The 26,825-nt window shown below is 39.8% G+C and overlaps 2 protein-coding genes across 2 annotated transcripts in view; one reads left to right on the forward strand and one right to left on the reverse strand.

Annotated features, from left to right (window-relative positions):
• Positions 1-502: 502 nt before the first annotated feature.
• Positions 503-7,284, reverse strand: LOC141012762 (pancreatic secretory trypsin inhibitor-like). Its single transcript, XM_073486279.1, has 4 exons — positions 7,199-7,284; positions 6,316-6,416; positions 5,334-5,443; positions 503-661 (listed from the first exon to the last, which is right to left on the reverse strand). The coding sequence occupies exons 1-4, from the start codon at positions 7,245-7,247 to the stop codon at positions 610-612; spliced, it is 312 nt and encodes a 103-aa protein (XP_073342380.1). The 5' UTR covers positions 7,248-7,284; the 3' UTR covers positions 503-609.
• Positions 7,285-10,787: 3,503 nt separating this feature from the next.
• The window catches only part of LOC141012755 (storkhead-box protein 2-like), a 131,729-nt gene continuing 115,691 nt past the window's right edge, over positions 10,788-26,825 (forward strand). The window contains exon 1 of the mRNA XM_073486269.1: positions 10,788-11,127. Within this exon, the coding sequence (XP_073342370.1) occupies positions 10,788-11,127 (340 nt within the window). The remainder of the gene's footprint in view (positions 11,128-26,825) is intronic.

Here is a 26,825-nt window from a genome sequence, read left to right on the forward strand (position 1 = left end):
CCACCAATTCTGCCACAAGTTCCAATGTTTTGAGCCACAACACCTCCTATGGCCTTCATCAGAGCAATAAGTTTTAGTGTGTAGTGGTCAAGTTTGTACATGAAGGTTTGCTCCAGGGAAATTGTAGTTATTCTCCTGAATTCCTGCAAGAGAAAACAAACATTTAACAACAACAACAATATCATATCATGCATACATAGATTTCCATTTACCTTAATGAGACTAATGTTGCAGCAGTAGACCAGTCATTCCTCCTGCCAAGCCCTAGGTTTACACCCCATTGGCTCATCCTGCAGAATATTCTAGGCCTGACATGTGATACCCCAACTCAATGCTGTACTGTTCTGCTTCCCGTTGACAGAAACACATTATCATACTATGTTTTTAACTAACAAATTACAGATGAACTTACACTTGTTTGAGTAATAGAATTGACTTAACTGACAACACTGGACTCACAGAGAGGCTTTTCAATTCTAAATGCAATAACACAAGAGAAAAGTTGCAGTTTGTAAGTTTATTGAGAAGGCATGTTACAGGGAATGCATATCACCAGCTTCTTACACAGTGAGAAGTGTGTGCGTGTGTGTCACTGCACACCAGAGTTGGTTAAGGAGGACATGGCCCTTTGCTTGCCACTTTCACATTCTTCATCTGTTGGCTGTAGGAAAAAAAAAACATAACATTCCATTTGGTTTGGCTTGTGTGTGTGCATATTGCAGCAACATTATTTGTAAATGTGTGTGGAGAGTTGTGGAACTGTATTTATTAATGAGCAATAAGTCTGAGTAACTACAAGACCTGGAAAAATAGATCATTCCTTAGTCCACCTCAGGTAAGTCTCTCAATTAGCTGTCCTTGTACATGTGACTTTTGCTGTACTTTTGTTGTGCCTGAAAGGGAGCTGTCACTCGCTCAGCTGAGTTGGTGACAGCAGCCTACATGTTTAGCTAAATGTTTTAGTCAGCGTCCTATACTATCACTATTGTAAGTGTTTCACGGCTATATACAGGAGACAATAATGCCAAGCTTTCCATAACGCCAAACAATACAGTGCAAATCAGTTTCTGATCACTTTGTACTAGTACACATAGGTTTACGTACGGTATTTGTCTTTCACACAAGTGCACACAACTAAAATGTGCTGTCAGTCATTCCGTAAAAGTCTTTTAAAAGTGATCAATTGAAGTGATCAATCAAAAAGTGTATCAATTTAATTATATCTACGGTTTGGCTTTCATTTTCATTCAGTGTAAACATGAATTAATTTCACGTCAAACTGAAAACTGAAATATGCCTCCTCACTCATACCCATCTTATAGAATGCACACGCACAATTGTGCGTGAAAATGATAGCAACTGTGTCATCTGTTTTTACAGTAGGCTTGTAAAATCTAAATTTTTTTATATATATTTTATATATAACCAGTGTCCCACATAGTTTAGAAGTTAACATTTTTTGAATCCTGTGTAATTGTCCACTTTCTTCTAATGATTTGCTATTATGTCAAACTTAATTAACTTAACTTAAGCAGGATGATGGACAAGCTGTCATCACTGCTGGTGAAGGAGTCCCACCCCCTGCAGGTCACTTTCACAGCACTGGGCAGCTCCTTCAGCAACAGACTGATACACCCTAAGTGTGTGAAGGAGAGGTATCGCAGGTCCTTCCTTCCTGCTGCTGTCAGACTCTACAATCAGCACTGCTCCCAATAGACCTCACTCTGCACTCTGCACTGTGCAATACGACTATACTATCTGGTCAATTTTCTTAATACCCATATTTATTATTTGTATTGTAAATACAAATTCACTGCTGTTAATTTTGTACAATATCATGTTTATATGTATAAACAAGTCTATTCTATTTCTTAGCCTTTTTAATTGTATTGTTAATTTTTGGCTATTGTTATTGTTTTTTTGTAATATTCTGTCCTTTGGCTGCTGTGGCAAACAAATTTCCCCGTTGTGGGACAATAAAGGAATACTGATTCTGATTCTGATAATAAAAAAAAAACATGCAAAAACTCTCCAGAGGTTGACGTCACTCATGTTGTTTCACACAACTCAAAACCAGTCTAGCAGATCACCAACAGAGGGTGTACTTAGACCACATAATCATAAACGGAGCCAATTCTTTCAGACTTTCATCCCACAATAAAATTATATTCCATACACTAATGTTGCAAGATAGTTGAATACAAAATAAATATTTTGAGAAAGTTCATCCAATAACAGCAACGATAATAATAAATCACAACTGCAATAAATAAATAAATAAATAAATAAGACAAACAAACAAAAAAGATTTTACTAATAATAATGCCGATTACTCATGGGGGGGCCAAATTCCTGGATGGGCGGGCCCGCCCATAACGCCAGATCTGGCTCTACACAGACATTTAATTATGGAAGCACACAGACTTACACTTTTGCCTGTACAAGCTTTCAAGCAACAACAAAACAACCAATTCTGCCATAAGGTCCAATGTTTTGAGCCAAACTTTCTGGTCGAAAGCAGACAGTCCCCATTTTCTAAATCGCTGTAATTTCCTCATTTTTACAAAAACAAACTCTACATAAATGTGATCATCTACTCAAAATGTAAAAATATAACCAATAGCAGTAGTAATAGCAGCACTTTTCTGCATTCTTTAAAAGGAGTTTTCTCCCCATTTCTCTCTCAATGACACAGCCATTTCAAGCCTTACACAGAGTGTTCCTCTCTTCTGATTGGTGGACTGATGTTACGCTTTTACTGTTGACTGTAACTGTTAATAAATTCAAACCTTGATCTGCTTCAGGTTTAAACTCTTTCTCTCTCTCTGTCTGTCTCTCTTTCTCACACTCTGTCCTACTACTACAAGGACTACTACTACTACTACTACTACTACTACTACTACTTGTATTACTACTACAACTACTACAACTACTATCTTTTGTGCTATTACTACAACTTCTATTAAATATAATACTTTTATTACTAGTACTACTTGTATTACGACTACTACTACTGCCACTTGTACTTGTACTACTACTACTACTACTACTACCACTACTTGTACTACTACTACCACTTCTACTACTACTACTACTTTTACTACTAGTACTACTTGTCCTATGACTACTACTACTGCTACTTTTACTGCTACTGCTTGTACTAGCACTACGACTACTACTACTACTATATGTACTACAATAACTACTACTACTTGTACTTCAACTACTTATACTACTTGTACTACTAATACTACTACATAAACTACTAGAACTACTTGTAGTACTACCACTGCTACTTCTACTACTACTACCATGACCACTTCTACTACTTGTCCTACTACTACTACTAGTAGTAGTAGTGCAGAAACTGAGTGAAACCAAGTGGGCCCAATGGGATAGATGGTGGTATTCAAGCTTAGTTAGTAGACTTACTAGTACCATTGCTGCTAATACTCCTACTACAAATACTTTGACTGATATTACTATTACAACTTTTACTACTAATACTACCACCAATACTTTGAATACTAATAGGCTACTACGACGAATACTACTTTTACTGTTACAGCTTATGCTACTACAACTATCGCTACACATAATATTCCTTCTAATACTGCTGCTACTTATATTACTAGTGATGCTACAACTACTACTACTATTCTTACCACTGTTTCAGGTACTACTGATGCTACTTCAGCAATTGGACTTAAGTTTTTAGATTTATCAGCCGTTAAGCAAAGAGAGCCTTTCTTCCTTTATCCTGTTATGCCTTTTCAAATACTAAACTTTTTTAAAAAAACGTATTCTTCTTTCCTTTATGACAATATTAAGCCTTTCCAGGTACTTCATTTGAACTTCCAGCTATGACAGTATTACAGTTACCGCTCAGCTTTTCTAGCAATGTTTTTTCATTTCTTACCTTCTTAAGCTAAAGTAGTTTAACATGAGGGTTTTTTCAATAGTGTAGTGCAATGCATTAGTTTTATGACTTTTCAGGCAATTATTTTTCACATTTCTGCCTTTTCAGCTTTGTTTTCAGTCTAAATTCAGCTGTAAGCATTCACACTGTATTTCGCAGGAAATCCAATTTTTCTAGTTTTGAGCCTACATTTCTGGAAGACAGCAGACAGAAGCAGTTTTGTAAATCATTGTCATTTGCTCATTTTTGACTCTACAACAATAATATAGGCATCTACTCATCCGGCTATTGGTCATCTCAGTTTGGCCTGCAGTTTGGTTGGCCCGGTAGTTTTGAAACTTGTCCAGTGAAACAGAGTTTGGCTTGCTAGTCTGGTGTTTTTCGCTTGCCTGACGCAGGTGCTTCCAGTCCACAAACCCTTTTCTCTCAACTCTGGCTTTTTAAAAATAACTCATCAAAGAACTTGGTTTAGCCATTGTTGGGGCAATAACGCTACATCAGCTTTAAAGTCAGCTAGCTAGCTGGCTGAGGGCAGCCCAGAGAGGCTGGACGGAACCACAGCAACCAACCAATAGACCCATTCCGGATCTGAGGTTTCCTTCAACTTATTTTAACAGTTCCATTTTAATCAGAGGACAAATTAAACACACACAAGTTAACAATAAAGTTTATATTTATTTCTTTTCTTACATGACTTTATTTCTTTTCTTACATGGCCCATTACTGGCTATGCACCTAGTGCATATAGAGCCCCTCTAGGGTCACATGGTAGAAAATAAAACCCGGATGTGGAAATCCATGGGAATGGATTTGTAAATCCTCACATGGCTCTGACATTCACAATCCATGCACATGGTTTTGTAAATCCGGGCTCTCAGATTCACAATCTGTGCGCACGGATTTTGCCTTCTTCTCATTGATCAGCTGGAGGCACCATGGATACAAGCAACCCAGCACAGCTACTGACAGTCCTATCTTTCCACATGGACTTTGCCTTTGATAGTGATCAATAATCAATAAAGATGATGACAACAACTCTGTTTGACTGCATATGAGCAAAATGCTCTATTTAACTGGAGGAGGACGAGCGCTATGGTGCGTCTTTGGGTGCGTAATGTGGTGCGCGGATCTCAGTCCTCTGATCGGACAGGACAGGTCATAAGAACTGTCATTCTGATTAACAGGGGGACCTTTCACTCTGAAAACATAACTCTGATGGCTGGATGTTGATGTATTGTTGTCCCTTTATCCAAATTGGCATGCAACTGACTTCTTAGGATTGCAAGTGCTCAAAAGCTGCCAAAACAGCTAGAGTAAACTGAAAGAGCAGACTCAGAAACAAGCTTGCAAAGGTTGGCAATATGTGTGTTTTTGTGTGCATCTGTGTGTGTGTGTGTGTGTGTGTGTTACATGCCTGTTCTGCTGGCAGAGAACACACTCTGTGCCATAGGTGTTTCCATCACTGCCACATATTGGATCATACTGCTTGGTGCAGGCTCTTCCTTCATACTTCTCACAACCCAACTGGACACAAACACATACAATCACAAGATTAATGATCAAACACTTAGGGATTTAGCTTAGCGGTACAGTTTTTTTTATTATCTTATTTGAAATTGTTGATTCATGTTTGGTTCCTCTTATTAACCTAGGTGAAAATGGAGATTCAGGAGATGTGATGCCTTACGTTAAAGTATTTAATGAACTTTGATCGAGGCCAGTGCATCTCTTGTATGGGATACAGTAAAGGTTAAGATGCTGGAGGAACAGAATGTGACCTTGGTTGTCTGGGAGGTAGTACTTTAGCTCTTCAGCTGCCCGAAAAACAATCTTCCACTGTGCAGTGGAACCTGTGACCCAGAGCGTGTCCTCAGGGCAACTCTACCTCCTGGGTGAGCAGAGTATATAGACAAATTTATGACTATGATCCTATGAAAATTAACAAATTGATATTCCTTCACAACTTTTGTTAGAATGTTGACAATAATTCAAGGTGTAGGTGTAACGTTACAGACAAGCCTTGTAGTGTTTAATGATGTTATGTTAGCAATGATGATTTAACTTGTGTGTCAGTGTCTAACTTTGTAAACAGGGGGTTGTCATCAGTTGCAGCTGCTTGTCTCAGGACGATGACGAGGTGAGAAGTGCCCCACTTATTAGTTATACAATACGTTGAGATAGCTTTATGTATTCTTTCTGCAGTTCTGCGGCTCACTATAACCCTGAACTTGGGTCTTTTGTAAACAACACCAGACTAGAATTTTCAAAGCATAGGTTGCAAGGCTGTTAAAGCGCGAGTTAAAGATGAGTTTTCAAATTAAACCGAGCATTTTATTTTTTGTCAACCAGTAGTTGAAATAACGGTACAGAATCAGATCATCCAACCCCACTCTTACCTCATTTGGGTAAGCCAGAGCTTCTTGTTCTGATTTTCCAGTCATCATTGTCTCATCACTGTCTGGAAACTGAGTCACAGTCTCATCCTCCAGGGACAGGACTACACACACAAACACACACACACACACACACACACGTTTGCCATGCTATACTTGTGAGAACCCTCACTAACATAACACATTACCTATCCCCAAGTCATCACAATGAAATATCTTCTAACCTGAACTCGCTTACTTGCTGTTTGTGTTTTGCTTCTGTAGTGAGGAAACAATGTTGAAACTGAAGACACTCAGCTGAAAAATTTTGGACTAAAACATAACAAACCCTTTTTTAATCAACTTTATTCCTAATAAACGATGGTCAGGTATTGATAGTGCTAACAAATTTAAACTGTGCTGTTTGGCCAATTAGCAAATAAGCACAGCTGCTTAAACCAGTTAAACATCAAACTGCTAGTGAGAAAAATAAAATCCGTCACAGCTAGGGTGTTATGTTCTGCCACAGGTCCAAAACACATGTATTTACTTCTTCTTCTTTTTTAATTAGCAACACAAACAAACAAAACTGCTCACTTCAGCTCACATGAATGACATCAGTTTGATCTGACAGACCGATTGTGGATCATAATCACGATATCTTTATTTCACTGTAATTACAGATTCTAATCATTCTTTCACAATACAGTCTTGGAGCAAATCACTTTGGTTCTTAATGAGTCCTAAATGTTATCTTATTTAAAACGTTAATAACACTGTTCTGTATTACAGGAAAACTTTCATCACAAACAAGTGGGAAATGTCTGACAGCTGACAGAATTAATTTTAAAAACATGAGACTAAATTACCTGTTAAGATAATCACTTTAAACTGTTAATAAACTCACCAGAAACAGAGAGCAACAGGGCAGAACAGAGCAGCACAGTCAGCTTCATGACTTGCAGTATGTGTACGTGTTTCTGTGGGCAACAGGTGTTTGTTTCACACAGGATGTTTTTCTATCGTAGCTGGCTGTATCTGTCCTGTGATTGGCTACATTGTTAAGGCCAGGGGTATGGAGTCAGTAAAGACTCATAAAGATCTTGAGCTTCTAAAATAATGTTCCCAAATAATATCACAGCATGCAGTTGTGTATCAACTTTTTCATGCATTAAAAAAAAAAATTGCAGGCACTTATCTTAATGTAGCAGTAGAAATATTTTGTGCATCTGTGCATTCAAGTAAAATGTTTCATTCTTGCTAATTTACTTGAAGCTAACAAATTTAGTTGAACTTCATCAATTTTGTCAATAGAAGTGGTGAAAATTCAGCCAAAGGACTACATCATACTAGCATTTCACAACAGTTTTAATGTCTGTATGTGTAGAATATGTCACAGACAGACAGAAGAGAACACACACAACAGGTAAGGGGCAGTTTCTTTCTTTCATTTTCATTTTCACTTTCTCTCCCTCCCTTTCCCCCTCCCTCTCTTCCCCCCTTGTGCTTTCTCGCTCACATCCAAGTAAAAAGGTACATGGTAAATAAATTGATCATTTTTTATCAAGGGGTTTAAAAAATTAACTAAAAAACTAGGTTTTAGTCCTTTTATGCTACATTCAAAGAAAATCAAATCTATTTTATGAAATGGAGTGTGGTGGACGAATTGCATCTCACAGGCCTGAGGGATAAAGCTGCTCTGTAGTCTGGTGGTATGGCAGCAGATACTTCTGTATGTTTTTCCAGATGGGAGCAGGGTGAACAGAGTGGCTGTGTTGAGGGTTGCCTTTTAGTATCCTTGGGCTCTGTGCAGGCATGTCACTTCACCAATATCACATCTCTGTAGATGGATACCAATGATGTTTTGGGCCGTTTTAATCAGCCGCTGAAGAGCCTTCCTATCCTGGGCCAGTTTGTGAAGTTTCCAGTCAGGATGCTTTCTATTACTCCTCTGTAAAAGTTGATCAGAATTTGGCTCCGGAATTTAGCCTTCCTAAGTTTCTTTCGCAAGTAGAACCTTTTCTGTGCTTTTTTAACCAGGGTGAAGTGTCATGACCAAGATAGGTTCTCAGTGATGGTAATTCCAAGGAACCTATAACCACCTGCTCGACCTCAGCTTCACTGATGTACTGTATATAGGGGTGTGTGTCTTTGCCTCCTTTTTTCTAAAATCCCAAATCAGCAATCAGCTACTTGATTTTGCTGACGTTGACCAGTAGATTGTTCTCTGTGCACCACTCTGCAAGATTGTTGATTTCCTTCCAGTATTAACTCTCATTGTTGTTTATAGTGTGGCCAATGATGGTGGTGTCAACCGCATACATCACAATAGAGATAACTTGATGTCTGGGAGTGCAGTCATGGGTGTACAGTGTGAACAGGAGGGGGCTGAGCACACAGCCCTGGGGGGCTCTGGTGTTGAGCAATAACGTAGAGGAGGTGTGACTACCAATCCATTCTGCCATGGGTCATCTCATTAGGAAGTCCAATATCCAATTGCAGAGTGTAGTACTCAAGCTCAGAGTGGATAGTTTTCATATCAGCTTGATGGGTGAGATTGCATTGAATGCTGAGTTGAAATCAACAAAGACCATACTGATGTAGCTGCTCTTATTCTCCAGGTATGTAAAGACTAAGTGGAGGGCAGTGGACACGGCATCCTTTGTGGATTGGTTGGTTCTTAAATCATAGCCAGTTACTTAAAACGCTTCATCAGGATGGGCATGGGCGTAACCATCATATACTTTGGGGGGGACGTGTCCAATTTATTTTCAATTTAGGAAAAACAAGGAAAACAAAACTGTGTGACCACCCCCCTCATGATTGTACACTTGGTTGTGCCCGTAAACGCCGGCTTCATTTGAAAAACTGCTCAGTCTGACTGTCACTGGTGGTCATGGGCATATGGTCATGGGAATATAAACAAATGGAGGGAGTAGCACCAAAGAGGAAAAAGCAGGACCAACAGACAGACATTCGCCTTTTTTTTCCTAGACACCTAAAAAGTTGGGTTACAGATTGTAGAGTAAATTGGGGCTCTATCCAGTCAAGAGAGCTAAATGACGTCTTTTGCTTTCTGGGTAATTTCTCTCCATAGTTACCGGCTTCAGCGAAGTTTTTGTACCAGCTGCAGTGAAGTTTTTTAATGAACATTGTTGCTGACTGTCACTGTTAATTGATGTGATGATGATATGATGTTGATGACTTGGACTGTGACCAATCTTAGTAGGCTACTGTGGAATGTTGCTGGCCATGAATATGCTGAATATGTTAGGGTACAGTCATATTGATGTTGACACTATTTATTATTTATGTGCTCTCCCCTTAGTTTGTGCTGCCCCGATATGTGTATGTCTTCTTTAATATTGTCCTACTTGTTGTTGTCTTATGTATGGTGACATTTTCGTATTGTATTGTATTGTAGTTTTCATTTTTGCTCAAAAGAAGAAGAAATGTCAATTTTGAATTGAAGATGAAGATGATGAATGTACTTAGAACGTACTTGATTGTAGGGTTATGATAGCCTATGTTCTTGTGAAAAAGGTGATTTTCATTTAAGTGGAGTGGAAGAAGTGGTAGCGTTGTCCATGCTACAACAGCTTACTCTGCTTATTCTGGCATTGGAACAGCCCTGGGATAATCAGGCTATGAGGAGAAGCAAGTTGACAGCACTTCGACACATGTAAAGAAAAAATAGCATTTCAAGGGCTCTTACTAAGACTTGTTGCTGGGTTGTAAGTTTTAATTTGAAATTTGGCCGGAAGACAGTGTTCATTTTTGTAACACTCCCTTGACGCAGCTCGGTAACGATGCCTGTCTTGACTGTACCTGGATGAGGCAGTACTGCATCCAGTTTTGTTCTCGCGCACCGGACCGGAGACTGCCAGGCACGAGACAGGATATTATTCACCGGCCGAGGAAGAGACCTTGCATCCTCGTTAATCGTGAAGGCTGCACTAAAGAAACAGACGTCCCACGAGATATAGTTGCTGCTTATTGCCAAGAAGGGGGAAGGGGGAAGGGGGGTGGGGGGTGGGGGGGACGGGGACTCACCGCCTCTGTTGCCTAGGTGAACACGCTAGCCTTCAGCTAACTAGCTCTGTATCTTGATAGGGAACGTAAGAAGGAGGTTTAACTAGCACCGACAATCACGAATGACATCTGACGTTTCTGGTGGATTGTGTTCGCCATGAATCTTAGGTAAATACTGTGTTCCGTTACCGGGTAATCTATTACTTCCGGAATAGAAGACGTAACGTTACTTTGAAGTTGTCAGAATGGGTTTCATGTACGGCTAGGGAGCTAAAGGGAGCTAGCCGGATAGCTTCATACAAGACAGTTTCAGGTTATGTGGATGCTTACGAGTGTAGCTTGTAGCTGGACACCCTGCTAGCTAACATGGACTGTTTGTTTCCCATGGAGCCTAATGGTATCTCAGATAGGTAAATACAATGATAATATTGCATTCACTAGACAGCTAGAAGGCCGACGCGATAATGGAGTCTTTCCTGCAGATAGCTCCCCATTCCCTGGCTATAGTGCTAACGAGGGTCGGGGCTGGGGAGGCGGTGGGGGTAGCAGGGGTATCGGAGAGCGACGAGCTGCCGAGACACCACACCGGCTATGAGATTTTTGCCGATTTCAAAGCAGAAAATACTAAGCAACATGTGTGGAACCAGCGGATTACCGAGGCTGTCTCCGAGACCTTCTTCCTGGGATGGATAGACGAGCATGTGCTTTTGATACAGGGGAAGGAGGACCATCTGGAGGTGCTGAGGGAGGGATGGATGCGGAGGTCCCTCAATCCACCACGGGGATTCACCATTAAATACCTGGGTAAGGCCTCCATCGTTACACCCGCCCCTGGTTGTTTAGGTTTAGGCTGATTAATTTTCGTGTGCTAGTGATTGTGCTTCTACTAATACAATACGAAACGACTTCCTCCATTCAGCAACTAGACATTTATGCTGCCCATCATCATCACCATTATCGCCATAGTGTGTTGAACTATTGCTTTGTTGCATTCAGGCTTAATTTTAAAACGGAGCAGTCACAGAAATTGCGTGACATGTGCCACACTTAACAATTAAATAAGCAATTACATAATTGGAAAAGTTAATCATAATTGCCTGAAAGCCGTTGTGGTGGATTGAAAGAGTGTCTGGCAGTCTCTAATATTCTCGGTAATTTGTTTTCGTTGGTGCTTTCATTTGTGCCCCTTTGATGTCTTCATATGTTCTGAACTACACTACTTGGTCATTAAATTAACAGAAGTCCAAATTAATTTTCTCATACACGTCTCAATCACCCAGAGTAAACCTCTAACTAAATAGGGACTTAAAAAGGCTTAAAATGACTAAAATTTGTGTTTTCTTTTCATAAAACATGGTTGTTGTAATGTTGAACTGAACATTAGGGTCCTCTCTGTCTCCCTCTCTCCCTCCCCCTCTCTCTCCCCCCAGTCCCTCTTGGTGATAAGTTATAGTGAAACTCTGGCTTTGTAATGTTAGTAAAGTAGAGTAACTACTATGTGCAGGACACACTCTTTAATTTTAGTTGAAAAGCTAGCAGTAGCTGTCTGTTTGATATCAAGACACAAGGTCTGGAAACGTGTGATTTAGTGGATTACATCGTTGGAATCCGTTCTTTTTACAATGGACGATGCGCTGTTCTGTGGCTGAACTGGCCAGGATTACTTGTGTTGCACGTCCCGTTACATTGTTAAATGCCACTCTTACAAACCATTAAAGTGAAACTCTTGCCAAAATGCAACCTAGGCTTTTTTTGTGAATGTATTTGAGTCAAACCTTCATGTAAAAGCATAATTACGACGAAAAAGCCACTTAAGATTCACCGTAGTTTCGTTTCCGGGTCAAACTCATTTTCAATGGTGTGCAGGGGCAACTTTACAATAGCATCAAAATCACTATTTTTAAAACACTTTAATCGTTTGTGTACACAAAGTTTGCTAAAAAGAAGGTTTTTGAACAACTCACATTAGCAGTAGCTTGCTCTGGCAGGACGGCTACTGCTAACGTGAGTTGTTCAAAAACCTTCTTTTTAGTAAACTCTGTGTACACAAACAATGTTCTCAATGCTTGTGTTCATGTGTAGAGACCCTGGTGATGCTACGAGCAAAGTTTCATGTTGTGTCGAGTCTTCTTAGTGTTTTAAAAATAGCGATTTTGATGCTACTGTAAAGTTGCCCCTGCACACCATTGAAAATGAGTTTGACCCGGAAACGAAACTACGGTGAATCTTAAAAGTGGCTTTTTCGTTGTAATTATGCTTTTACATGAAGGTTTGACTCAAATACATTCACAAAAAAAGCCTAGGTTGCATTTTGGCGAGAGTTTCACTTTAATGTTCGCGCATATTCCTGGGGTAAGGAGGATCCTTAAAGGAATAGTTCACTGTAGAACGAAATTCAGTCATTATCGAATTATACTGTACCAACGTGGCGTTCTCACTTCCAAATAATCCAGTCACGTAACTATCCATCCATTCATGAAATGAAATCGCACATAGTTCACTCTAGAACGAAATTATCATTATCGACTCACCCTCAAGCTGATGAGAAATCCGGTGTAGTTTTTTATTCCTCGAAGTGCAGCTGGAGACCCGCGGGGGTACTGTCCTGCAGCAAAAATCCATATAACGGGCGTCAATGGTGCCCGAGACGAAAAGGTCCATAAAACTACACAAAAACTTTGTAATATTCCTCCATACTGCTCGTCCGCTGCAATCCAAGTGTCCTGAAGTCCTCCGACATTTTTCTTTTTTCTTTCAAAGTTTCAAATCACTAGTGCAGGCAAATCCCTCTTGTGTTTGTGTGTCGCTCGGTCGCTCACAGCTGGATGTAAATACTGGTGTGTATCTATCGCGAGTTCTTGTTGATCTTGTCTGGCGCGGCTTCTGTAGTGCGAGCGGGTGTGAGGGAGACTCGCGTGCACGCGAGAGCGCACCTCCAGGCAAATATAGTATAGTGACTGTTTAGGCTATAAAAATGAACTAAATGATGTTGTTTCGAGTAAACTCTGGATGTCACCACTTCAGGACACTTGGATTGCAGCGGATAAGCAGTATGGAGGAATATTACAAAGTACCCCCGCGGGTCTCCAGCTGCACTTCGAGGAATAAAAAACTACACCGGATTTCTCATCAGCTTGAGGGTGAGTCGATAATGATAATTTCGTTCTAGAGTGAACTATTCCTTTAAGTGTGCGATTTCATTTCATGAATGGATGGATAGTTACGTGACTGGATTATTTGGAAGTGAGAACGCCACGTTGGTACAGTATTAAGTAATGTAACGTTAACAGAATGGTGTCTTAAAACTGCCCGCCTGGCTGCCTTCAGTTCCCTGTCCCTATCGTGGACAAGGTGATGGGATTGCATTATATATTCAAGACTAGATAATTTGTGAGGAGAATAAACTGAAAACGGGTCAGATGAGAGAGGTCTGCCTATACGAGACTAAATATGACTTGAATGCCACACTTATCAGCCTCCATTAAAATCAGCTGTTCCAACGTTTAACATTAACCCGGGACCGCAAAGATTTAACGTTAGCCCGTTTTATTTAACCCTATCGCCAGAGTAATGTGTGGAAGGTATTTCATGGAGTGGAGAATTACTTTATGAAAAATATATCTCTGATAAAATGTTAGTCTCTCTTAGGGCGCGTTCACACCAGCCTTGTTTAGTCCGGTTAAACCGAACCCTGGAGCGTTTGCCCCATGGTGCGGTTTGTTTGGGTCGGTGTGAACGCTGGCCTCGAACTCTGGTGTGGACCAAACAACCGCACCCTGGTCCGCCTCGTAGAGGTGGTCTCGGTCCGCTATCAAGCAAACTCCAGAGCGGATTATTTCTGGTGTGTACAGTATAGGGGCATTCATTCATTCATTCGTTCATTCATTCAAGGAGATGTATGGATTCTATAAACAAGAGCTGCTTTTATGATGAGCCAACTTTGTGATTTTTACACGTTTGTGATTGTCTGCTTACCTCACTGGTCCCGCTTGTGTAGAAAAAACGTCATGGTAGGCCCTCATTATTGCCTGTCGTCTACTCCGGTACGATCGTGGGATCGCATAGCGTCTTCGGCGAAATGCATGGATCAAGACATTATTTAATGCCCGCTGCTCTATGAGGCGTTCATACGCGCGGTCCATTGAAGTTTGCATGTGAGCACTCCAGATCAGCACTAATGTAAAAATAAGCAGACGCTCCATGATGTACAGTAGGCTACTGATCTGATGTACAGATTTGCTGTCTACCCGCCTAAACAGAAGGGCGTTGCGGCCACGTGAGTTTTGTTTACAGATTTTGGACCGTTTGAGTTTGGCCTTTGTGAACGCAAACCGGACCGACTCAAAATTGAAACAATGTATCATCCTCGCGTTGGTTCGGATCAAAAAACGGACCTTAAACGGACCTTTAGGTGTGAACCCGACCTAAGTCTACATTGAAAAACGTGACATTAATTAAAGTCTGTCGCACATGTATGGCTGCTGCATATCCAACATTAACGTACAGCAGTAACCAAAGTCTGTGTCAATTTGTTTACTTTAGATTATCGGGAGTCAATCACATGCGCACAGACATTTTCAGCAGAAGTGGCCCTCAAATGATGAAGATTGACTTAGCGTATACTCCATTCAAAATGGTAACATACTCCTCCGTGTGGTCGATGGAGGCTGTGCATCCTTTGGCAACTATGGGAGCCAAGTTCAGCCGATAACAATACTTTGTATCAGGGCCTATCGGTGCATGATTAATCGGTTGACCTCTAGCATGTACACAAATACTGTACTAGAGTCCCCCTCCAGTCAAAAATATGTCCCTACAGTTGAATGTTTGAGCCGGGTGTGTCGAATAATGAATGCTGTGCAGAGTTTGACACTAGCAGGCTTTTTTCATATTCATTGCCGAAAGTGTACATAATCTTTATGCGTCGAGACGATGAGTCTTATAGGCAAAATAATATAGTATAATGACAGCTATAATGATGATGATAAAATTATTCATATCTGGCAATGAGGAGTAGGACTACACAGGCCCCTTGGAGAGTCAAGCAAGAGCGGAGAGTGGAGAAAGGCAGGGCGGGACAGCAAATGTCTATCGGATATCCCCCCTTCAAGGTTTGTTTGTTTGTTTGTTTGTTTGTTTGGCTGTTTGTTTTGGCAGTTTGGACCGCTCCCAGGCCCTAAGGAGGGTGCTGGCCCAATTTTTGTCCTCTCCATGTTGGACCACTCTCAGACCATTTAGAATGGAGTCTATCCTATGAGGAGGGACTGTCTTTGTCGTGTTTGCCTTTCGTTTTTTTGTCTTTTTTTAAAAATTTATATTATAGTAAGAGGTAGGTATGTTTTTTTTTTTCTTCAGTAAAATTGAGTTGTTAGTGAATTTAGTGTTTTGAACCATTTGTCAGTAGGAGTAATGGGGAGCGGTGAGAATAATAATAATAATTAATATGTAGTAAAGTTTTCATTTTTAACTGTTGCGATCCATTGAGAGTGAGTAGTAATCTGGTCCAGCGTTTGAAATCATCTTCTATATTTTTCAGCAGGGTGGTGTAATTTAGGTTGAATGGTTCTGACAGCCTGGGGGACATATTAATGCCTAAATATTTGATATTGCCAGTGTGAAGTGGGAGGGTGAAATCTTGGGCTGACGCATCCCAGGCGTCTTCGGTCAATGGTAGAATAGTGGATTTGATCCAGTTTATTGTGTATTGTGAGATTGTAGAGAAGTCTGTGATGATTTTGAACATTTCTTTTAGTGATGTAGAGGGGTTTTGCAAGTGTAAAAATAAATCGTCTGCATAAAGGCTAAGTTTATGTTCATCTTGGATTCCTTTGATTTTACTGTTGAGTCGTATTGCTGCTGCCAGTGGTTCGATAAAGATTGCAAATACAGAAGGAAAGAGTGGGCATCCTTGAGTGGTTCCCTGGTGAAGTGTGAAGCTTGGTGAGATGATCCCGTTTGTGATTACTGTGGCCCTAGGTAAGTGTACAGTGTTTTTATCCAGTGGATGAACTACTATCCAAAACCAAACTTATGGAGGGTGCTACATGAAAAGGTCCAGTTTACTTTGTTGAATGCTTTTTCTGCGTCTAATGATACGAGTATGGTTTTGTTTTGTTTTTGTTGTGATATGTTGATTAAATTGAAGAGTCTGTGGATGTTGTGAAGCATGTCTGTTTTTGATGAAACCTGTCTGATCTGGGTGGATAAGTAGCCGGGTGACTGTCTCTATTCTTGTTGCTAATTTTATTGTAATAATTTTTAAATCAGTGTTGATTAATGAGAGGGGGTGATAACTAGGAGGGTGGGTTGGATCTTTATTTGTTTTTAATAGTAGTATCATTATAGTGGTGTTCAAAAGGAGAGAGCGGTGTCGGATATGAGGCTTACAGTCCAATAGTCAGAGTTATTTTAGTTGAATGTTTCCACTTTTAAGTTTATTTCAGTTTGTTCAGAAGAGCCGTGGCCTGATGTTGGAGTTGCGGAATAACAATAATTGATGAGCGCTTGTTTTTTTTTTCCTGTTTTCTTGTAAGATGGGGTACAGTGTTTTTCAGCGTTTATTTATTTCACGTGGATATTGCTCATTCAGTCCGAATGGTGTGCCTTAAGTTCCCTACCTCTGTTTTTCACCTGTTCTTTTTGTTTAAAGCTATGGTCTACGATTTGAAAGATTGATCATTATTATTAACATTATTTAGATGGTGGTTATGGCCCAATAGTACGACCTACACAATGTGAAGAGCAAAAGGAACCAAATAAATCCATTCTCTCTAGCGCCTGCAAAACTGCAAAGAAATTGACCAATAGCAGCCATGTGGTCCGCATGGCTGCTATTGGTCAATTTTTCCATCCATTCCACTCACTCACTCTCCTGCTCCTGGTCACGTCTCGTCCCGACCCACTTCTGCATTTGAAACTACAAGCGGGTTTGGCCCTGAGCAGGTAATCTTTCGTCTTTATTGTGGATGTTGTGACACAGATAACTTTTATGCCGATGCTGGCTTATGACTGTGAAAGCTGCCGTTAGTTTTTTTCTGTGTTATTAGATGGCGTTGAAACAATTTCTGTCTCTGCATTATTGTCAACACTTGTTTACTTGTTCGACGGAGACATTAGCCTCTATGTTAGCATTGTAAGCTAAAATTGCTATCATGTTTACATCAAATCAGCCTATTTATTTGCTCGTGGCAGCTAAATGAAGCAGCAAGTAATGCAAGTAAGATGAATGAATGGATGAATGAAACCCCAACGCGAAGCGGAGGGGTTTCATTCATCCATTCATTCATCTTACTTGCATTACTGTCCGGATTTATTTCTCCATAACAACCTCTTGCCCGGTTACTACTCAACTGTTTTGCTAACCCTCCTCCCGGTCTTGTCCATTTGTTTTTAATGAAGCCTTTGCTAAATCAATATGATGGATTATCATATGCGTTACGATGTGTGTATTTGTGTGTCTTATCTGTCATAAACAAGAGATTACGGTTTACGGGGCACGTTTTTGTCGCGGTCGTGGTGCTACTCAGACAACAGCTGGGACACAGCTGGATCCGAGGGTCATGCAGGTTTAGTTTTCAGCCACAATGTGGAAGCGATCGTTATGATTAAAGCTAACGGCAGCATCTGTTAGTCTCTTGGCCCTCAATAACTTTTAGAAGTGGCTAACTTAGCTGTTGATAAATAGTAACTTATTACCTAGCTGTAACGTGTAACGTAGCTGTAACATGCTAATGACGTCATGCTAGCTTGGCTGTGGAGCTTAGCTGTGGACATTGTAATGACTTACAAGATTTACGTTAGTTTCAACGTACATTGTAATAACTTTACCTGTGAATCCGACATCGTTACTCCGCATTCAAAGCTGGCGCCGTATTTGGTTTCTGCCAGCCGGCTTGTTGCTTGTGGCGGGAGGAGGTGTGTCGCGGGAGGCTCCGAGGGGAGAGCAATATGAGCTCGGAGGGGAGGGATTAAGGAGCACAGAGGGAGGGGTGTGTGTGTGGGGGGGATGCTTTTTTCAAATCTTTCTCAGATCGTAGACAATAGCTTTTAAAGTGTTCGAATTTAGCAATGATGGGTCGGGGTCCTTTGCTTGATGGTTTTCTGAGGTGGTGAACTCTGTGGAAAGTGATGTTTTGGACGGTGTCGGGCGGTATTTTCAGCTGAGTTGACATGAAGTTTTTGATGAGGGATTCCGGGTTGTCAGGTGTTTATTCGGTGATGCTGGAGAAGATGAGATTATCGCACATGGAACGGGTTTGTATGTCCAGAATAGTTTCTTTCATCTGTTTGTTTTCTTTGGTGATGACGTGCATTTGTTCGTTGAGTGATTTCACAGAAGTTTGTAAGTCCTGATTGTTTTTTGCAGTGTAGCAATGTTTTGGTAAGCAAACTCCAGGCCATTGTGTATGTTTTTGATTTCTTTGTGTAGTGATACTAACAAGTCCAGTATTTTTGTAGATGCTTGACAGTAGACTAACCTTGATTTCGGTGGTTTGTAGATCATCCGTGTCTGTTGAAGAGTCTGTTGGGGTTGGATAGGTCCGGGTCCATGTTGGTCTGCAAGTTGTTATAGTGGTTGAGTCAAATCATCCACTGTAGAGACATATGGATGTAATTTAACTCGAAAAGTCGTTTAAACTCCTCAATGTATATCCTTTTTTTTAGCTCTAAGTTTGCTGTGTTTGTCAGCAACAGGGCGTTGCCATGTTGCATCTTGCCTCCAATTTTCGACTCTTTGCAGTGCTTGCGCTCAATCACACTGCCATCCCCTTACAGCCATTGACTTTTAATCCCTGAGCATTATAACATCGTGATTCAAAAGGCTCCCCCACCAGAGAGCAAAATTAAGTGGCGTGTCCCCTCAGAATTGAGTTGTTGTTGTATGTGATATGTGGGAGAGGAAATGAAAAAAAGTATGTTGCTGCTCAGTGCACTAACATTACGTCTCCATGTCCCGTTTATTATTAGGGCCCGAGCACGAATCTCGTGCGAGGACCTATTGTATCTGTAAGGATTATTTATTATTCTTTTTCTTCCATCTCCGAGATTGCATTTTTGGCAGCCTGAACATACCCCAAAACTCACCAAACTTGGAAGATACGTCACAAGTGGTGAAAAATTTGAAAATTGGACATGATTAGGGGTGGGTGTGGCCAGGGGACTCCATAGCGCCACCTAACGTCGTTTTGTCCCCGCAAACTTTTTCTCGGATCATCTTGAAATTTACAGGAGTCATGGGTCTCAAGGATTAAGGCTGGAATTATTTTTGTCGGAATTTTTGCCGCAACAGGAAGTCGGCCATCTTGAATGGCGTGGGGCGATTTTCATTTTTCCGACGCCTTTTTCGGGACTTTAGGATGAACGCAGACTCACCAAATTTGGCCCATAGCTTCTTACCCATGAGTACGTTAATTCGATACCACAGCTGCCACCATGCGTGGCACGACAGCTCATTCCCATTCTGTACAGACCCAATATGTCTATGCCTTGTACTTTAACTAACTTGTCCTACAGATTTAACACCACAGACTTCCCAGTCACTAAGTGTCATCCTCATGCCTTGATGATGAAAAGTTGTAAACAGCTTTCGCCTACGTTATTCCTGGTGGGCGTGGTGGTGCGGTTAATTTCGATGACCCCCCTTATGGCTTTTCCCATTCTGTACGGACCCAATATGTCTATGCCTTGTACTTTAACTAACTTGTCCTACAGATTTAACAGCACAGACTTCACATTCACTCAGTAGCATCCTTAGACCTTCAACAGCCTGCGTTGTGCCTGGTGGGTGTGGCGGTGCGCTCAATTTCGATCCTTCGCCATCGCGCAGGAAGTCCTTATAACTTCCACATACAATTTCCCATCTTCACCAAATTTGCTCACACATGTAGAAAGGCTCACCCTGAATATGTCTCTGCATCAATACTGTGTCATATCTATAGCGCCACCCACTGGACACAGGAAGTCACTGAAGATGTCATTGTTGTGTTTTCAGTGACACGGATTCCAGTTAGGTAGGAAATTTCCACAGACAACGGACGAGCACACATCTGGGCACGCGGCCGACGGCGCCACAGCCCGACGTACGTGGGGCGAGGGCCCGTTCATTACTGCTTGCAGTTTTAATTTTCTTATTAAACCAGCTAAGTTACCAAGACACTCGGTTGAATTTCTGGCAGCTATATTTTGTTTTTTGTTATTGATGTTATTATATAACATTGGAGTTATTTTACTGTACAATTTATATTGTAATCGATTTTTTTGTACCTAGCGATTTCCTAATTGATTTCCTATTTTAAAAAAACTAAAGTGTGATTCCCTTTGCATAACATGAACATGAATTATTTATGAACATCAATTATGTTTAAGTAGTGTTAAGGGCCTTTCACAAGGACATAGAAAAAGTAGCCAGTTAGGGGTGCAGAGAAAAACTTGGGCCGTAAAAGCCCAAATTTGGTGGCTTCCGGCACATTCTAATGCTGCTATTCCATACACTGATCTTAATGTATGCATATGCAATGCACCTACCTGATTGATAACCTGTACTGAGTTATGGCGAAGGAGAAATAGAGAGCCAAAGTCATGCCCCTTCTGGTTTGCCCCATGGGACCATATTTCAGAAAAACTGTATGGGGGTGAATGGAGAGAGACAAATCATTTTTTTATCCCATCTAAATTGTGACATGAATTACACATATGATGTTTGTCAATTCAAAAGATTTTTTTTTCAACTTGAGAAAGTTGCAGTTTGTCATAAAACTAATTAAATATAAGACTGTGAAAATTTGTAATTATGAAGACTACACAGCCTACATTCACGTTAGTGACATCGTCTCGTTGAACAGTCACTAAAACCCATAAATTAACTTTTAAATTGACAAACATTATATGTGTAGTTCATTGCACAATTCCAGCGAGAACAAAAAAATATTTGTCTTTCTCCATTCACTACCATACATAGTTTTTCTGAAGTAACGTCCTATGGGGTCCACCAGAAGGGGCTTGACTTTGGCACACTACAAGCTTCTTGTGCATTTTTGCCCAGTCTGTACATAGCTATTTATGTTTAAAACAACGCCTTTTCCCGACTGGTCATTTTGTAATTAAGAATCATTACACCTATATATTATATGTGATGTATTTATTGACATTCACTGTAAGGTTTATAAAGGCATGCTTTTTATGTGTTTGTTTTTACTAGAAGCACAAATACATTATTATTAAATGAAAAAAAACAAGGTTATCTTAAGTGGGAACATGCTTTTAAATCCCATGTTTAATGTAGCCTATGTATTGGTTAAAAATTACATTATTTATAAAATAAACATCTGCAAAAAAATAAAAAATGCAAATGCAAAAGCGTTAATTTTAAAGTGAAAAATTCTAATGTGCGGCTAAGGCACAGCCTTCATTTAACTCATATGAAAGCCATGTCTGCAAGAAATTATGGTTATATAGTAGGGTAGGGTGATGTGTAAAAATTTTCTAACCGGCCACTGTCAGCCCATCATCAGGGATTAAATTGCTGGCATTTCTTAATGTCGGTCAGTTCTTCAAAATTTTGCCCATTCCTTTTTTTGGCGATTACAGATTTGTCATTTATTGAATGAAATATTCAAGGAGGCACACCATTAATTTAGCAAAATAAAATGTCAAAAATAGACCAAAATATCAGCTCCAACAACCAACCCATCATAAACAACCCATCACATATTTGTCCAATCGGCCAACCCTATTATATAGCCTACAACTAGTTTACAAAAATACATTTTGCAGAAAATGGAATGCAGACTGAATTACATTTTCTGTTAATGTACGGTCGTGGTCAAAAGTGTACATGCATTTGTAAAGTACATGTGAATCATGGCAGTCTTGAGTTCCAATGATTTCTACAGCTCTCATTTTTCTGTGATGGAATGAGTGGAACACATGCTACTTTGTCACAAAAAACATTCATGAAGTTTGGTTCAATAATGCATTTATTATAGGTCTTAGATATAATATTTGGTTAAAGGCCAATTTCATCTCAATTAGTTGATTCTGAAAGCCATCCACAAGCTTCTGTTAGTCTTGAATTTTTTTTTTTACCACTCCTCGGAATCTGTGAAGTATAACCAAATTTGTTGGCTTCTTGGCGCAGGCTTGTTTATTCAGCACAGTCCACATGTTCTCAATGGGGTTCAAGTCAGGACTTTGGAAGGCCATTCCAAAACCTGAATTCAAGCACGATTTAGCCATTACTTTACCACTTTTGATGTGTGTTTGGGATCATTGTCCTGTTGGAACCCCCAACTGCGCCCAAAACCCAATCTTCTGGCAGATGATTTCAGGTTTTCAGAATTTGGAGATAATCCTCCTTCTTCATTATTCCATTTACTTTCCCTGAAGCACCAGATCCACTGGCAGCAAAACAGCCCCACAGCAAAATACTACAACTACCATGCTTGACAGTAGGTATTGTGGTCTTGGGGTTAAAGGCCTCATCGCCTCCAAATATATAGCTGGTCATTGTGGCAAAACAACTTCATTATTGTTTCCTCTGACCACAGAGTTTTCCTCCAGAAGGTTTTTTATTTGTCTATGTGATCAGCAGCAAACTTCCATCGAGCTTTAAGGTGCCATGTCTGGAGCAAGGGCTTCTTTCTTGCACGGCAGCCTCTCAGCCCACGGTGATGCAAAACACGTGTGACTGTGGACACTACTACAAGTAGTGGTAGTAGTAGTAGTAGTAGTAGTAGTCGTAGTAGTAGTAGTACATGTAGTAGTCATTGTAGTAGTATTAGTACAAGTAGTAGTAGTAGTAGTAGTAGTAGACGTCGTAGTACAAGTAGTAGTAGTAGTAGTAGTTGTAGTAGACGTAGTAGTAGTAGTAGTAGTAGTAGTAGTAGTAGAAGTCGTAGTACAAGTAGTAGTCGTAGTAGAAGTTGTAGAACAAGTAGTAGTCTTAGTAGTAGTACATGTAGTTGTTGTAGTAGTAGTAGTAGTAGAACAAGTAGTAGTCGTAATAGCAGCAGTAGTACTACAAGTAGTAGTTGTAGTAGTAATAGTAGTTGTACAAGTAGTAGTCGTAGTGAAAGTGTCTCCTCAGTGAAATACATCGATGATAGCGTTTCCTCAGTTCCGAAATACCTGTTGTTAGTGCCCTGTTTTATTTATCACCATTTAGTTATTTATTATTACTCACTTTTTTATTTTTTCCCGTTGGGTTTTAAGTAGCTGGGTGTGGCTGTGTATGTGTGTGTGTGTGTGCGTGTGTGTGTGTGGGGGGGTGGAGGGGGGGCTGTTGTTTTAATTGTTGCTGCTGCTGTTTTTAATTTCTGTAAAGCACTTTGAGCTACATTACCATGTATGAAAAGCGCTCTACAAATAAAGTTTGATTGATTGATTGATTGATAGTACAAGTAGTAGTTGTAGAAGTAGTACAAGTAGTAGTAGTAGTAGTAGTAGTAGTAGTAGTAGTAGTAGTAGTAGTAGTACAAGTAGTTGTAGTTGTAGTAGTAGTACAAGTAGTAGTTGTTGTAGTAGTAGTAGTACAAGTAGTTGTAGTTGTAGTAGTAGTACAAGTAGTAGTTGTTGTAGTAGTAGTAGTACAAGTAGTTGTAGTTGTAGTAGTAGTACAAGTAGTAGTTGTAGTAGTAGTACAAATAGTAGTAGTAGTAGTAGTAGTACAAGTAGTAGTCGTAGTAGCACTAATTGTAGTAGTCGTAGTAGTACTAGTACTAATCGTAGTAAAACAAAAAAAATGCTGAAAAAACTCCACTTAAAAAAAGGCAGAAAAGTGCTGCTATTATTACTGCTATTGGTTCTATTTAACATCATGAGTGAGCGGACAAGCAGCCGATCGCAGTCATGTCAAAAATGAGGAAGTTACAGCGATTTAGAAAACAGAGACTGTCTGCTTTGACCAGAAATGTTGGTTCAAAATTAACACTGGACTTTATGGCAGAGTTGGTGGGTTTCTTGTCATTTGAAAGGTTCTACATGCCAAAAGTCTGTTTGCTTCCATAATGACATGGCTGCATCCACCACAAAATCTCCAGCATTTTTTATGTATAAATTATGTTTGTGGAGTGAAAATTATGGGATTTTAATCAACATGTAGAGAAAAGTTTTTTCCTGCTCCTCTCCACTGATGTCACCCACTATAGCTCATGCAGTATGCACCGATTTTAAAATCTGAAGAGAAATTCAAAAACCATCAAACTAAACCTGTGATAATTCAAAAACTATAAAAGACTTTAAAAAGCTGAGTACAAGACAAAATGTTTAAAGTCTTGTAACTGGTTCAAAGTTTGAATGGTGTCTGTAGCTCAAGCTATCAAGAAGCAGAGGAGTTTCATAGTAGCATGGGTTTGAAGAGGATTTGACAATTTCTCCATTTACTTCCATTGTAAGTTTTTTGTGTTAGCTGAAGCTTTTTTTGTGTTAGCTGAATATGTATAAAGTATAAAAGTTAGAAAAGTGAAACGCCATAAGAATTTCCCCATAAGAATGAATGGGAAAATGTTTGCAGAAAAAGCTGAGTATTTCAAAAAGTATAATAGCTAGAAATTCCAAAAGTAAGTCATCATCTCCTTGATGAGCTGAACGTTTTGATAGTTGAAGGGTTTATGTAGCTTTATGTAGCAGCTTTGCTGCCCGCAATTCCACAATTCAGAAGAAGAGGCCATGCTGCAAAGCAAATTTGATTGAAAAAACGTTCTATTCCAAAATTGATCATTCAAGTTGTTGTATGTATATTTTCGACACAGCATATCTGTTCACATTTTCAGAAGACATATAATAAATTCATTACTGAACCAAACTTCATGAATGTTTTTTGTGACAAAGTAGTATGTGTTTCACTCATTCCATCACAGAAAAATGAGAGTTGTAACTTGTTGGAACTCAAGACTGCCAGGATACATGTTCTTTACAAGTGTATATAAACTTTTGACCACGACTGTAATGAGGAAATGCTCTTTATGTACCTGACCTGATCTAATGTACTGGTATAATATAAATGTACTCAAAGAAATATCGCTGAACATAATTTGTAGGAGACATGCATAAATCAAAAATAAGCATATTACTCAAAGAGCACTGCCTGTTTTGTGCTTGCAATGTGTCTTAGAAATGGTCTGCTGTAAAAAGCAGCATGTAAATAAAATTCATTCATTCATTCCATGGCTTGAGACTATCTTTTTCCACTAGTAGCAGTGGTGCTCCTTGCTGAAAATTTTAGGAGCGCCAGCACAGAATTTAGGAACACCACTTTACATTGGTAGTTTTTACCATCTTAACCATATTGCTTAAAAATCTTTTGGTAATAAGTAGACAATTTACAGAAATAACAATGTTCTGTTTTATTTTTCCACTAGTAGCACTGGTGCTCCTTGCTGAAAATTTTAGGAGCGCCAGCATAGAATTTAGGAACACCACTTTACATTCGTAGTTTTTACCATCTTAACCATATTATTTATAAATCTTTTGGTAATAAGTAGACAATTTACAGAAATAATAATGTTCTGTTTTATTTGAAAGGAAAAAGTCAGAGTGACATAGTGCTTTAAAAGAAAGTAATTTTCCTTGACTTTAGAAGAGAACTATTTATTATATAAAAGCATCAGTTGATAACAAATAGAATAAACTGTGTTTAAATAAAGTTAAAACTATGGTCTTTTCATTGTTCTTACTGGGATACAGGCTAAGAAGAAAATGTACTTTGTACTGTCTATTGAAATGTTTTTGTAAACTGGTAGATTCTTTATGATGCCAATTCCATCACATAAAACATTGAGGTGTTTTTTTGTTAATGAAAGATTCCTCATTCTTTAAGTTGCAAGTCTTTTCGTTTATGTTGTTCTTCTTGTTCTAGCCGGCCCTGCTCTGACAACACTGCTGGCAGCGGAGAAACACTCCAGGTTTAAAAACTGAACTATGAGCAGAACTATGTGTAGAAATCTGATGTTTTCACATCACAAACTGGATTCTCTGTATCAGACAAACAGTCACAGCTGACTCATGCACACCCCAACGCAGGTTGAATGCACATCGGTATAGCCACCTTATTTAGGTGACGTCTTGTGTGTCCTCACTATGCTGTGTTTTCATAAATTATGAGAATCTGGTCATGGGTCATCTCCCACCCGGGTCCAGGCACCATCTCACTTCCTCCTGCTCAGCCTGTCATTCTTCCATGACTCAATGGAGATTATGATTCCCTCTGCATCTGTTCCTAGTGGTTGCCTACAGATACAGTGATCTTAAATTATGGTGAGGCAGTTATGAGTAGTTAAAATCTAGAGTGATACAGGGCTATCATGTTTGGTATTGGATTAGGCATGATTAAATTAAAGGGGACTATTGGGCTGGGCAGAGGTATGCCATTCTTGTTAGCATATGGTGCAATCCCAGTCACATTACGATCAAGGAGCACATATGTTGCCTGGGTGTTGAACTTGTAGCAGTGGGACTCTGGCCATATTATTTATCCAGGGATCTTTTAAATGCCATTGTGGTTGCTG

This window comes from Pagrus major, chromosome 18 (assembly GCF_040436345.1).
Source record: "Pagrus major chromosome 18, Pma_NU_1.0".
NCBI lineage: Eukaryota > Metazoa > Chordata > Actinopteri > Spariformes > Sparidae > Pagrus > Pagrus major.

Coding starts and splice junctions, on each gene's coding strand:
- LOC141012762 (XM_073486279.1), bottom strand. CDS start 7,247: ATGAAGCTGACTGTGCTGCTCTGTTCTGCCCTGTTGCTCTCTGTTTCT. Junction 6,417..7,198: donor CCTGTTGCTCTCTGTTTCTG/GTGAGTTTATTA, acceptor TTGTGTGTGTAG/TCCTGTCCCTGGAGGATGAG. Junction 662..5,333: donor GTTCTCTGCCAGCAGAACAG/GCATGTAACACA, acceptor TTTTTCCTACAG/CCAACAGATGAAGAATGTGA.